Source organism: Coccidioides immitis (genome assembly GCF_000149335.2).
Source record: "Coccidioides immitis RS genomic scaffold supercont3.2, whole genome shotgun sequence".
In the NCBI taxonomy this organism is placed as follows: domain Eukaryota; kingdom Fungi; phylum Ascomycota; class Eurotiomycetes; order Onygenales; family Onygenaceae; genus Coccidioides; species Coccidioides immitis.
The window spans coordinates 1,439,452-1,452,174 of NW_004504309.1; the positions used below are offsets into that span (position 1 = coordinate 1,439,452).

Genomic DNA, 12,723 nt, shown 5'->3' on the forward strand with positions numbered 1-12,723 from the left:
TTTGAAGTCCAATTCTGACACGTTCCAAGCCAACTAACTAACTGGGCCACAAAGCAAGCAGCGTGCTTCCCACGTGCTACATCACAGGTACCTAAACTATCTTATCTCACGTGAAAGGCGGTGGACTTCGTTATTCTGCTGGCGCTTACAGTCCAAGATCAGCAAAGGGAGGGAGATATAGTAGGTCTCTGACACTCTGTGCCCATCTTACTCCTGCCAACAGATCCTTACTGGAAATATCTTTTCCGGCTCATTCAAATGAGTACTGACAAGCCTACGCGAATTAGACAGCCTTCTCGTCTCCCTCCAGAAACCCGCAATTCCCACGTGTTTGCGCCCACTCGATTGACGAGGTGTCGGCTTGCAATGTCTTCAGTTTAGCGATCAGTCCCTTGACAAGGCCTCACCGATGGGTTTCGTAATGGAAAAGAATCCACTGGAGAATAAAGACCCTTTCGATTGGTCAATCGACGAGGTGGTTGCATATCTCTGTCGCGCCTCATTTGACTCTTGGAGCCATTCCAAGGTTCCCCCGCCTCGGCCCGCGCCTGAAATTTTAGAAAAAGCTCTACGCGAGAATGATGTCACCGGCTATGTTCTACTGACAGAGATAAACAAACAAACCCTCTCTGAAGAGTTTGGGCTGAAGTCTCTTGGCCAGCGAGCCACGATCGTTCGAGCAGTCAAGTATCTCCAGGGAACATCCCCAAAGTATAACGAATATGTTGGCCAGTTGAGCTCAGCAGATATTATTCCAGATCCTCACGCCTCGAGTGGAAATCCTACGCAATTATGTCCTTCTAAATATGATCAGCAAACCCCAAGCGTTGCACGTCCGACGACCCACCCTCAAAGACATTCGCTGCCAGCCGCTCCTTCGACCCTTACCTCTCTTCAACCCAGCACCTCTGTCTTTGTTGAAGCGTCAACGAACAACGCTGAGAACGCTTTATTCCAACCAGTTAGTTATGAAGTAGCAGATCACATTCCAATTTCAAAAGAGAGCCACCCTCCTTCGAGGTCGAAAGTGCGATCGCTTTCAACCCTAAATGATTCCGAAGCAAATACACGCCATGACGAGCATTATATTATAGATAAAAATGGGAGGAAACGGCGCAAATTAAACCTCAGCGCTCTGACAACTCAACAAAGTGAGCCCCAGCAGCTCCAGAGACGCTATTTGGACCACAGAAAAATGTCAATTTCAGGGGTATTTTACCCAGACAACACTATCAATGAGGATGAGAGCGGGGAAGATACATTTTGCATCATGGCGCCTGATTCCTTACCCACTGGCCACCGGCTTTTTGTAAACCAAAAAATGCAATACTACCTTCGACAAAGACCTCAATACCTAAAAACTAAGACAGGAAAACCCGCGATTGCCGTATTTCCCTACCGCGGCTCATCGGCGGTACAAGGTGATTCCCAATTCTTTTCCTTGTTTGTCAAAAATGGGAAAAAGGTCAACGTCACCAGAGAGAACATGTTTGACTGGCCAGAATTCGACCTAGGAAGTGACAGATTGCATTATTTACTTGCCAAATATCCGCCCCGAGGGGAACAGGATGCATTACCAGCCTATGGCGATTCCGCGTCTGAAGGCGACTACGATTCTGAAACTTGGAACGAGATTCAGGAGGAAATCGAGCAAAAAAAAGATAGCTCAAAGCGGTCAACGGATCTGTCTCCAGCAGCCGTTGACGCTATTATTGATGTTTGTATTGCCGACTATATTAGCAAGTGGCACCTTAAAAAGCGGCCAATCGAGGAAAGAAAGGCGAGGCGATTGTGGCGCCGCGCAAGGGCGAAACGAACTAGACTAGCAGGCATTAAAGCTGCTTCTAGTGAAATTGCACACCTGGACCACCGTCTAAAGGAAATCAGAAAGGCGATTAAAATGTCCCCCTGGTCTCAGGCTAAAGACGTACAACTCCAGTGCCAAGCTATGGAACAGACCGTTTTTCAACGAGAATTTCAAAAATGGACTATTACTGTGTTGGAAACTGAAAAATGCCCACCAAAGATAGCCAGCAATTCCAAAGCTTCCCGGCCAAGGCCCCCGCGGCATATTCAGCTGCCAGATGATGAGGAGTCATTAGGTTCTGACACTGAGGATAGTGGCAATGATACCGATGATTTCGTTGTTCCGGATGATGAGCCACCTGGTCATGGTCAAAGACCTGCTGATGCACTATTATCATCGTCACCCTGTCCTACTATTGAACCATCTGACGACCAAGACACTGTTTCTCCCAGGAAGCAAGTGAGATTTCGAGGGGACGGTAGGGGGCACGCCGGCAATACTGTCGCAGGCCGTGTTGAAGGTTCCTCCTCACTCCCAAGCTCACGTAACCTTGTCGGGGTTGAAATCGTGGATCTTACACGAAGTGACAATGAGAACGGAAGCAATATCAAGACCAGTCGAGAAAGGATTGCTATTCACGTGCGTACACCACCGATGAGCAGTCATAGGCGAGACGCTTCGTCATCACGCCTCCTTGATGACTCTGAAGGTTCGACGAGTGCATCAATCTCATCTACAGCTTCAACACTAGTTGCTGATCTGGATTTGGATCACATCATGAGCCTCACCACTGAACAGCTCCAATTACACCGAACACATTTGATGGCTTGGTATGCTCATTACATGGGTGAAGAGGACAGAATAGGTTTAACCCGTATTTTCAACACTAAATCTTTCAGATATTTGAAAAGCATCGTGTACAAGGGCCTGCAAAACTTGCTGGAACATCGTACTACAATTCCTGGCACCAGCGCCAAAGATTCTAAGCTGTATCTGAGAATGACTGTGATGTATATCTCTTGGATCGTGCGCAGGAAAATAATCGCAGAAAAGGGCATAAAAAAGCAGGATATTGAGCACTCAATGCGCAAGAAGAAAACCCGCCACTTTCTTTCTCTTGTCGCTGATATTCTACGGACTTATCCTTTTAAGAAGTCGAAGGGGCAGGAAGAAAAGGATTCTTCTACAGAAGCTAGCGCTGAGATGAAGACTAACTTGGACGATGAGCCTGACGGCTCTCCTAGGGACGAAGATGGTTTACCCAACTCTACTCATACACCACATCGGAAAAGAAAGCGTGCCGTGAAGCAAAGCCAGGAGGCATTGGATACTCAGAAGAGCGCGCAACGCCGAGTTAAGCTTCAAGAGCAACAACAACAGCGTCTCCTTCAACGACTTGGGAGCTCAGGCGTGGCCAACAGCGATCCTGAACGGCAGGCTGTCAGTTTCGATGAACCGGTTATCTACCTAGATCCGCACATCGGTCGCCTTGTCAAGCCTCATCAGCTACATGGAATGCAGTTTATGTGGAGAGAATTGATCAAGGATGATAAACGACAAGGCTGTCTTCTAGCCCATACTATGGGGTTAGGCAAAACAATGCAAGTGTAAGTAGTTGTGATCTGTAGCAGGGTCAACATGCCCTACATTTGCTGACTCGGCTTAGTATCTCGTTTCTTGTCACGATTGCAAAGGCTGCGAATTCTCCAGATCCGGAGATTAGAAAACAAATTCCGGACTGCTTTCGCGAATCTCGCACTTTAATTCTGTGTCCACCATCCTTGATTGAAAATTGGTCGGAGGAGTTCATGAGGTGGCTACCACAAGACCCTGCAACAAAGCGGAGCCTCGGTCCTGTGAGGAAGGTTTTATCAAATATTCAGTCCCGGGAACGATTGCAGGAAATCGCCGCATGGTATACGGAAGGTGGTATTCTTCTGATCAGCTACGATATTTTCAGAAGTTTAGTGCATAATGCTTCGACAAAACGCCGACCCCGCCCACTCGAGCCAAACCAACACGAAAGTGTGAAAAAACAACTGCTTAATGGGCCAAACATCATCATCGCCGACGAAGCGCACAAGATGAAAAATAGAACCACCGGAATCGCCGCCGCCGCTTGCGGTTTTAAATCCAAAAGTCGGATTGCCCTCACAGGTTCTCCCCTTGCAAATCACCTCGAAGAGTACTATGCGATGATTAACTGGATTGCACCTGGATACCTCGGCGATTTCGTACAGTTCAAAGCCAAATACATTGAACCCATCGAAGCGGGTCTATATGTCGACAGTACCCGCGCCGAGCGCCGGGAATCTTTGAAGAAACTCCAAGTGCTGAAAAAGGACCTGGATCCTAAAATCAATCGTGCCGATATCTCAGTCTTGGCAGGCGACCTTCCACCAAAAGTGGAATTTGTCATAACTGTTCCCTTAACTGCCCTCCAGGAAGAGGCGTATAAACTATACGTGGAGACCCTGATGGATACCGGAGACGATGTAGCGAGCACGCGTGTATGGGCCTGGCTCGCTATCCTCTCTCTTCTATGTAATCATCCGTCGTGTTTTATGGAAAAATTGCTGGGGAAGAATATCGACAAAAGGGCTAAGGCATTGATTCAAGATTCAGAATATGAAAGCTTCCCCGAAGACACTCCTGCCACCCAGGATTCGAGCCCTGAAGATACCCCCGTTACTCAAGTTTTGGCTCCCGAAACCATCAGTAAACTTAAACGTGTTTTCGACGGAATTAACGATCTCAAGTCCACTGCACATTCTCATCGTGCGGCGATGCTAGATCAAATTATTAAACAATCAGTTAATGCCGGCGATAAAGTGCTTATATTTTCTCACAGCATACCAACTCTTAATTATATTGAGGATGTTTTAAAGGTAAACCGCTGGAGATACTGCCGCCTGGACGGCACTACACCTATTACTAGCCGTCAATCTGCCACAAAATCCTTCAACAAAATTGATTCACCAATGCAGGTATATCTGATATCGACAAAAGCGGGCGGTCTTGGTCTGAATATTCCTGGCGCTAATCGGGTCGTTATTTTCGATTTTGCATTCAATCCAACTTGGGAGGAGCAAGCTGTTGGACGTGCATATCGCTTCGGACAAAGGAAGCCGGTGTTTGTTTATCGCTTCATTGCTGGAGGCACGTATGAAGACATTATGTACAACAAGACTGTCTTCAAGACCCAACTGTCTTTCCGAGTGGTCGATAAGAAGAACCCCATACGATATGCGACTAGGTCTAAGAAGGCATACCTCTTCCCGCCAAAGGAAGTCAAACAGCAAAGCCTTACTGAATTCATAGGCAAAGATCCAAAGGTCCTCGATAAGATTTTGGAACAGCCTAACTTTGTTCGAAAGATCACTCTCACTGAAACTTTCCAGCGTGAGGATAATGACAATTTGACTCCGGAGGAGGAACAAGCCGTTCAGGCAGAAGTGGATGACGAAAGGCTTAAACGTAATGACCCTGCCGCATGGGCACGAAAACAGAGTGAAAGACTGAGGCAAGCCGAGGCCACGCTGCCGATGGAGCAACCATACATGTTTAACAACAATGCTCCCTCCTCTCAGCTACCTCCCAGGATGACAATACAGAGGCCTATCATGTTGTCCATGGGATTTTCTGGCCCAGCTCCCCGTCCTCCCTCAGGTTATGTGAACCCCAATATCCTTTTCACTGCTCCTAGTTCCTCAGCCCCTCAATATGGTCCCCCAAACCCGGGCTCTGGGCCTCCTCCTTTACAGCCTGATACCAGTTTGTTTGCAACTCCTTCTTCACAGCCGCCTAATTCACGACTTGCAACTTTCACATCGTTATCAACCAATTTTCCTATTCCAGTACGGCATAGCGCGCCTCCGAGGTCTCCTACCAACACGACCCCCGTACCACCGGATGCCAACCTTTCCAACCCTGTGCACCAAAATCCCTTGATAAGTCCAACTAGTGCACCTAGCACTGCGCCCCCTACCCCATCGGTGGCCAATATTCCAGGTTCCAATCTACCTAATCCTTTGATCCACCCGGCTGGCGCATCTAAAGTTGCGACGCTCCCGCTGTCGACAGCAAGCATTGCTAATTCTTCGCACTCTAATGCACCGCAGCTTATGCGCCCACCTGTCAATGAGCCAAATGCGCAAACGAGAACATCGACACTAGCTTCAACCAACGAAGCCAGCACGGAAAGTCGACCTCCTGCCAATTTTGCGGCAGCCACGTCGAATGTGCCAGTGACGCCCAATCAGCCACCCAGCAAAGCTGCTACATTCGCCAAAACGAGTACTCCCTTGAGACCTGCCAACCGCCCAGCAGTTACACCGACCACGCAATCGGCAAGCAATACTTCTACTTCTAGCATGCCTGGTATCCCTTCCAAGCCTACCAATCCCTCGACTGATTCACCAAGCATGCCGGCATTGAGTTGCTCGCAGTCCCCCATTAATGTTGGTATTTCTGCTAAACCCATCGCTCACCCGGCCAAGCCACCGAACACGCCAGCAACAACATCCACACAGTCACCCAGCAATGTTGCTACACCTACCAGGGCGAATGCCCCATTAGAATCCTCCACCGACTCACCAGCAAATTTACGGAACGCACCAGCAGCTACACCAAGTAATGATCCTGACTTTGCCAAATCTGATGTTCCAAGCAATCCGTCTTCTCATTCACCCAAGAAAAGTCGCCCCGTTGGTTTTGACGGTGCGGATGAAAGAGAGCGGGAAAGTGGAGATGACTCTGACTTGGTTGATAACTCCCCAAAAACACCCACTATGGAGGAAGAATCTACTCGCTGTGCAACACAGTAAATTGCGAACTTTTCTCAAATCCGAAAAAGTTCGTCCTATTTCGCTGTGATTTTGTCTTCTTCAGATCGCCTTAACGGGAAGCTTTTCCCAAATTTCTCTTGCCGGATCTGCGATGGCCATTTTGCGCAATAATTGCAAAGGAAGCGAGTGGCATCACTTAGGTGTTTGTCTCGTGTAGGGCTAGTTACCAGTGCCTTGTCGTTTCCGTCTTATTTCTTTAGTTCGTACTGATCTGAGATGGATAGGTATGAGAATTGGAAAATGGGAAAGGGGGAAGGGAAAAGAAATTGATTCAAATTTAGAATTCCTCCATTTTTATTCTCTCTCCTTTGGCGTACATGGCATGCTGAGCTTGATTCGATACCCCTATCCCCCAAACTTGATATGGCATGGAGTTTCACAGCGTGCAGGTTATCGGTTGATCGGGATAACGCTTGAATTAGGCACGCTCAGACATTGTAACTTGTTATTTAACTATTGCGACCAAGAGGTTTGCTTTTAAGTTCGGTTGTTCCTGTTGCGCTGGGGACACCGTACTACATGTGTAGGCACTGGGCTACTCGCTGGTCTCGAGACAGTAGCTATTGCACAAAAAAGCAAAAAAGGTCATTTAACGATTCCCTAGATGCATCTCATATTCCCAACAAGCCGGCAGCATGCATGAAACCCCTAGCATTCCTACAGACGCTGCCTACATATGCTAAACTTTCTCCTTCAAAAACTTCTCTAAAAATTCCAATATCTCTTCAGTTCCCGGCACTAATCCCGGTGGGCACATAATGTATCCATGTGGTGCACCGGGCACAATTTTCACTATTGCTTCGCCACCAGCCATCTGCCATTTTGCACTCATGAAAATAGTATCGTCAAGAAGGACATCTTCAGTTCCGCAGGTGAATACTGCAGGAGGGAGTGAATTTCCCGAGGCGGTAAGGGATAGAAAATCGAAATATAATGGAGAAATCTTAGGGTCTTTGGGATCGGAAGCGGGACTCTGAAGGAACGCGTTCTGTAAATGGACGTAGTTAGTGTGGAGAAGCTGCGATTGGTGGGGAAATCAAACAGAGGAACATACGGTAGAATGGGTCATGGATTCGCGGTCGATAACGAGTGCTGGGCTACGCTTGAAAGTATATGTTGTCGGTGTGGATGAGAGGTCGAATACACCAAAATGGAGGAGCAAGCCTTTGAATTTGAAATCAGAGTATTTCGGGTTTTCATGAGAAAGGAGGTGTAATGCCGTCAACGCTGACAGATGGCCTCCAGCAGACTGAAGTAGCAAAGGTTAGATGCATTCACCCCATGGTCGTTGTCAGCGGAATCAAAGACGGGGGATCTCGCAGTTACCTCTCCGCCCATAAACTTCAGAGGCGCGCCAAATTCTTTTTCAGCATTCTCTACGAGCCACTCCGCAACATCGTAGCAGTCTTCCGGCCCGGCAGGGTAGGGGTGTTCGGGTGCAAGGCGGTAGCCCACTGATATAGAGACGAGGTTGGCAGCATCCGTATAATGCTTCAGCAGGGCATCTTGGCTGAAAGGGCTTTGTTAGCCGACGGAGCAGGTAGAATGTTTAAGGTATTCGTGTAGCCTTACGATTCCTCGTCCATCAAAACCCACCCACCGCCGTGAATATGCAAGAATACTCCTGACGGCGCAGAGCTGCCCTCCGGTTTAATTATTCTGCATGGAATATTTCGTCCGGGTTCGCGAGAAGGAATTGAGAATGACTGAGCGCAATCTAACAGAGCTGACGGGGGCATTGCAGTCTCGCCCCTAGCTCTCATTTCACGGAATGTTTGTGCGCCGACCTTGAGATCAGGAGAGAAAGAGGCAGCAAAGTCACGGTCAGCGCAATTGGCAGGAAACAATCTTGAAAACAAAAAGACTAAGAAGACGAAGCTCCGTCATACCTCCCACCATCTCGGCTTGCCATCCGCCATGCTCATTATGTGTTGGTTGACTGCATGGCTGGCTGGAGGAATCGCGCTGGGCTGGAACTTGGAGACATTAAGAGAGACGTCGCTTTTAAATACCATGGTGACAAGGGAGAAGTAGAACAGGGTAGTTATATGTTAAAAGTTTTGTTTGATTCTTGCTATAAAGCTCAGGCCGACAATCTTCACATAAAAGTCCAATCCGTCCAGCGACAGGGAATCCAAGACAACACATGAGGAAATCCAGGAGAAATATTCATTCTCCTTATATAGTGGGCTGTGCGGAGGGCGGGTTGCTCATGGTGCCGCCCGATCCCGCCATTTCCTCTCGATATCTGGGCTCAGTCATTCACATTGCAGCCCTATCTCTATGCAGAAAGGGGTCATCGGTACGTTGGATCCGAAGCTCCAACATGCACCATCACCATCAATACGGATCCACCGGGTTCCAACATTGAAAAAAAAAAAGAAAAAAAAAATTTATATATATATATAAAATTGCAGAACCGGCTATTGATTGTTGGCTCCAAGGGAACCTCAGCCTCGGCTGTGGGTTGTCAGCCCTGGATGCGAAGAAAAAGGTGAAGTGGTTTTTATTTCACACTCAGAATGACTCTCTCTCTCACTTAAATCTTAAGATGAGCGCCAAGGCTGTGAGCAGTGTGTGTGACAATTCATGTCGACATTCAGATGAAGGACTAGCATCAGTAAATATTATAGAAGATACATTACAAAATATTAAATCAAAGGGCCAGAACGCACTGTTAGCCATGTGTTCCACCAACCGAAAACGAATCTAGAAGAAGATCTGAAGGATAAAGAAGCAGAAAATCCACTCTTGCCAGAGAAATAAATGATCATTGGCAACAGTTCAATGAATCTAAAATGAAAAGGCAAATGGAAAGAAAAGGCTACCCGGCGAAGACCCCTAGAGGCCAAGAAGCATTTTGAGGGAATCGGAAAGGAGGAGGAGGAAAAGAACAAGAATCATAGAAGAACAAAAGGTGGAAGAGGTACTTAGATCTCTGGCTCGCAATGAAGCTGAACCGCCTACTGCAGCAGCTTTTCCAAATCCGCCAATCTCGCTCTTTGTTGCTCGCCCGTTTTTGAATTCTTCTCCCTAAAAGCGGTGGTCATCAGATCACGCTTGCGTTTCTGTATATCCAGTACTCGATCTTCAATGCTCCCCTCCATCACAAGCCGCCATACCGTAGTAGGTCGTTTCTGGCCCAGTCGATAGACGCGATCCACTGCCTGGTCTTCGATGGCAGGCGCCCACCAGCTATCTGTAAGAATAACTTGGTTGGCGGCCACAAGATTGAGGCCAACGCTGCAGACATTTAAACTCGCGAGCATGACAGTGCAGTTCGGATCATTGGTCAAAGTCGCCATGGCCACATCCCGTTTGGTGGAGCTCATCTTACCGTCGATCCGGGTAAAAGTGATATTGTGTTTTACAAGCTGCGGCTCAATCAGGTCAAGAAACGATGTCCATTGACTGAAAACAACTGTCTTGCTTCCCGGAGCCTGACCATGTGCCGTTAGAATTTTAATCAAAGCTTGAATTTTGCTGCTGCTTTCCTCAGGGTCGACATCCACCTTGCTGTCGTCTTCACCGAGAGCAACAGCGGGATGAACAAGATTCGACGTATCTGCGAGTTCTGCGCGGCAAAGGGGACATTTGTGTTGTCTTTCAATGACCTGCTCTATGCAAGAATAATCGAAGGTATGAGCACAAGCCGTGATCACTGGCTGATCCAAAGAATCGAGGCATATAGGGCACGTTTCTTGACTCTCAATGTTCAGTTGGAGGAGCGCCTGGAGCGCTTTTACATTTTCTGGTGTCAAAGATACAATTTTTTCCTTCTCCAACAGATCCATGAGGCTATTTATGCGGCTTTGGCACAATTTCCAATGGTTACAGACTTGTCGAAGGCGCAGGATAACCTCAAGTAAGTGTGAATAGGTAACATTCGACTTTTTCCCGTTAGAATATTCCATAAGGACACCCTTCGCCTCGGCCCTGGTAGTCATTTCGTTAGTTTGGGACAAGGGGTAGGGTAGAAGTTCACCTAGAGCTTACTGAAACATATCGTATTTCTCTTTCTCATGCTGGGAAAACTTGACATGAAGGATATTGCATGGGCGGAAGGCGAAGGTTGATGAATCCCATTTCCTTCTTCCGGCGTAGACAAATTGTCGCCATTAGAGCCTGGAGAACGAGATTGGCGTTGGGGTCTTCGTCTTTGAGCGGTCGGATTAGTGCACTGTTAAAGACAGAAAAATCTTCCAATCCACCAGATATACGGAGGTATCTAAGCTGTGAGTATAGGTCTTTCAGGTTATTAATGATAGGTGTCCCCGTCAGTGACCATCGAGAGTCGGCCTCCAGAGCGCAAGCTGCTCTTGCTCCCTTGGTCCGTGGAGATCGAATAGTATGCCCTTCATCTAGGACAACTCGGCGCCAGCGCATAGAGAAAAGGCCCTGCTTTGGTTTCAGGGCCTTAGGGCTTTTGCCATCAACTTGCCCAAATTCCATGGCAAGTGCACCATAAGTGGTGATTACTACATCGTATTGGTCGAGCTTTTCGGCCTCTTTCTTACCTGTCCCATGGTATACGAGAACTTTAAGCGCATTCTCCTGCTTGACATGGGTAGCAATCTGTCTCTCCAATTGCTCATCACTCCAAGCGGAGAGATAATCAGTGTGGTCCTCGAAGATTGAGCGGATGCCACCTTTAGGTCCGCTAGAATAAGGGAAATAGTCTGTATAGTCTTCCCAAGACCCATATCATCCGCAAGGATTCCACCGCTGGCAAGTGGAGGTGCCTGGTTTGTGACATAACCAGTTGCGATATTTTTATACGCCTGGGCCTGCCGCTTCCACAACTGCACCACATCCTCACGTCCAATCCCTGGTAGCTGTGGTGATTCCTTATCTAACATCCACGCGAGTCCTTGACGTTGATATGGTAACAATTCCGTCGAAAGCGAGGCCGGACACTCCGCCATCGGCATTGCTGCAAGTTCTTTCTCATCAGCGCCAAACTTTTCAACGACCTGGCTCATCTCCCTGGGGTTGAAGACAACGCTTTGGCCGATAATGTCGTCAATAGACTCTTGATTCTTATTCTTTTCGTCCGAATGCCCTCCGGGAGGAGCCATATTAACGCCAAAGGCATTGTCCGATTTGTTCCATTCCTCACCCCTTCCAATGTTTTTGCGTGCCCTGGAGCTATTGGCGGCGGCGGCTTTCAATTCCTGCAGCTGACGCTTCTTCCTGTCGCTGTTTTTCATGAGCAGCTCTGCAACCGGCAGCCCCTGCCTTTTCATTCTCGCTACGAGCTCTAGTTGCTGTCTGGGCTCACTGGTTCCATATAGTCTTAGGCTGATTGGACATTCGTAGACACCCTTGTTTCCCGCTAGAACACCCTCTACTAGTAAGTCCGCAGAATCCTGTATAATTGATTTTTACCCTTTAGTTTCCGCAACCCCAATGCGCAACCGACGGACTTACTATGTAGGGAGCCAATTTGCTAGCCAGCTGGCGAGGTAAGTGGCCGATTTGGTCGCCCATGACATTGTCGATCCGGATTGCATTGGAATCATAGGGGTTGCCAGGCTCGCGTCTAATGTTCACATATTCTCCTTTGGTCGCCTGCCCATTATAATATCTAACCCCGACTATTTTGTGGAGTAAAGTACCTTATATCTAGTGAGCAGAGTAAAGATTCCAAGGTGTTCAGAGAAATATGCTAGCCATAAAGCTCAAAGTCCGAGTAGGCGGAGTCATCTAACTCCTGGGAGGATTCAACAACTGCTGCAGCGTTTGCTTCTTCCTCCAGCTCGGCCTGGGTGTCTGGAAGCCTCTGGCTGAGTGAAAGAAAATTTTCGGGAGGAAGAGCAGGTTGGCTGAGGGTTTGGCTGGGAACATATTGCCTTGGCGCACTACGAGCCTGCGAGCTCAATGCCACCTCGTCGTCATCGTCTGCGGTCAGGTCAATAAGAGCAGGAGCTTTGCGTTTGCCTCCTCTGGACGCCCCTGACGATGAACCACCCGTTGCACGGATGTCGGGGTTTTTGAAGTTCTTCGGGGTGGCATTACTACTGAGAGACACCTCGTTTAACCCGAGAGACAACACACTGCATCGATGTG

At 48.1% G+C, this 12,723-nt stretch overlaps 3 protein-coding genes across 3 annotated transcripts; 1 reads left to right on the forward strand and 2 right to left on the reverse strand.

Annotated features, from left to right (window-relative positions):
• Window positions 1-172: 172 nt before the first annotated feature.
• Window positions 173-6,918, forward strand: CIMG_06003 (SNF2 family helicase/ATPase). The gene is made up of 2 exons (XM_001242106.2): window positions 173-3,414; window positions 3,474-6,918. Exons 1-2 carry the CDS (start codon window positions 410-412, stop codon window positions 6,631-6,633), a joined length of 6,165 nt encoding a protein of 2,054 aa, XP_001242107.1. The 5' UTR covers window positions 173-409; the 3' UTR covers window positions 6,634-6,918.
• A 415-nt stretch (window positions 6,919-7,333) lies between these two features.
• Window positions 7,334-8,669, reverse strand: CIMG_06004 (uncharacterized protein; the record flags this gene model as incomplete). The annotated part of the gene is made up of 5 exons (XM_001242107.1): window positions 7,334-7,642; window positions 7,709-7,903; window positions 7,981-8,164; window positions 8,227-8,441; window positions 8,544-8,669. 5 exons carry the CDS (start codon window positions 8,667-8,669, stop codon window positions 7,334-7,336), a joined length of 1,029 nt encoding a protein of 342 aa, XP_001242108.1.
• Window positions 8,670-9,231: 562 nt separating this feature from the next.
• On the reverse strand, window positions 9,232-12,669 carry CIMG_06005 (DNA repair and recombination protein RAD5B; the record flags this gene model as incomplete). Its single annotated transcript, XM_001242108.2, has 6 exons — window positions 9,232-10,639; window positions 10,695-11,303; window positions 11,354-12,023; window positions 12,085-12,241; window positions 12,366-12,555; window positions 12,615-12,669. The coding sequence occupies 6 exons, from the start codon at window positions 12,667-12,669 to the stop codon at window positions 9,618-9,620; spliced, it is 2,703 nt and encodes a 900-aa protein (XP_001242109.2). The 3' UTR covers window positions 9,232-9,617.
• Between the last annotated feature and the right edge of the window lie 54 nt (window positions 12,670-12,723).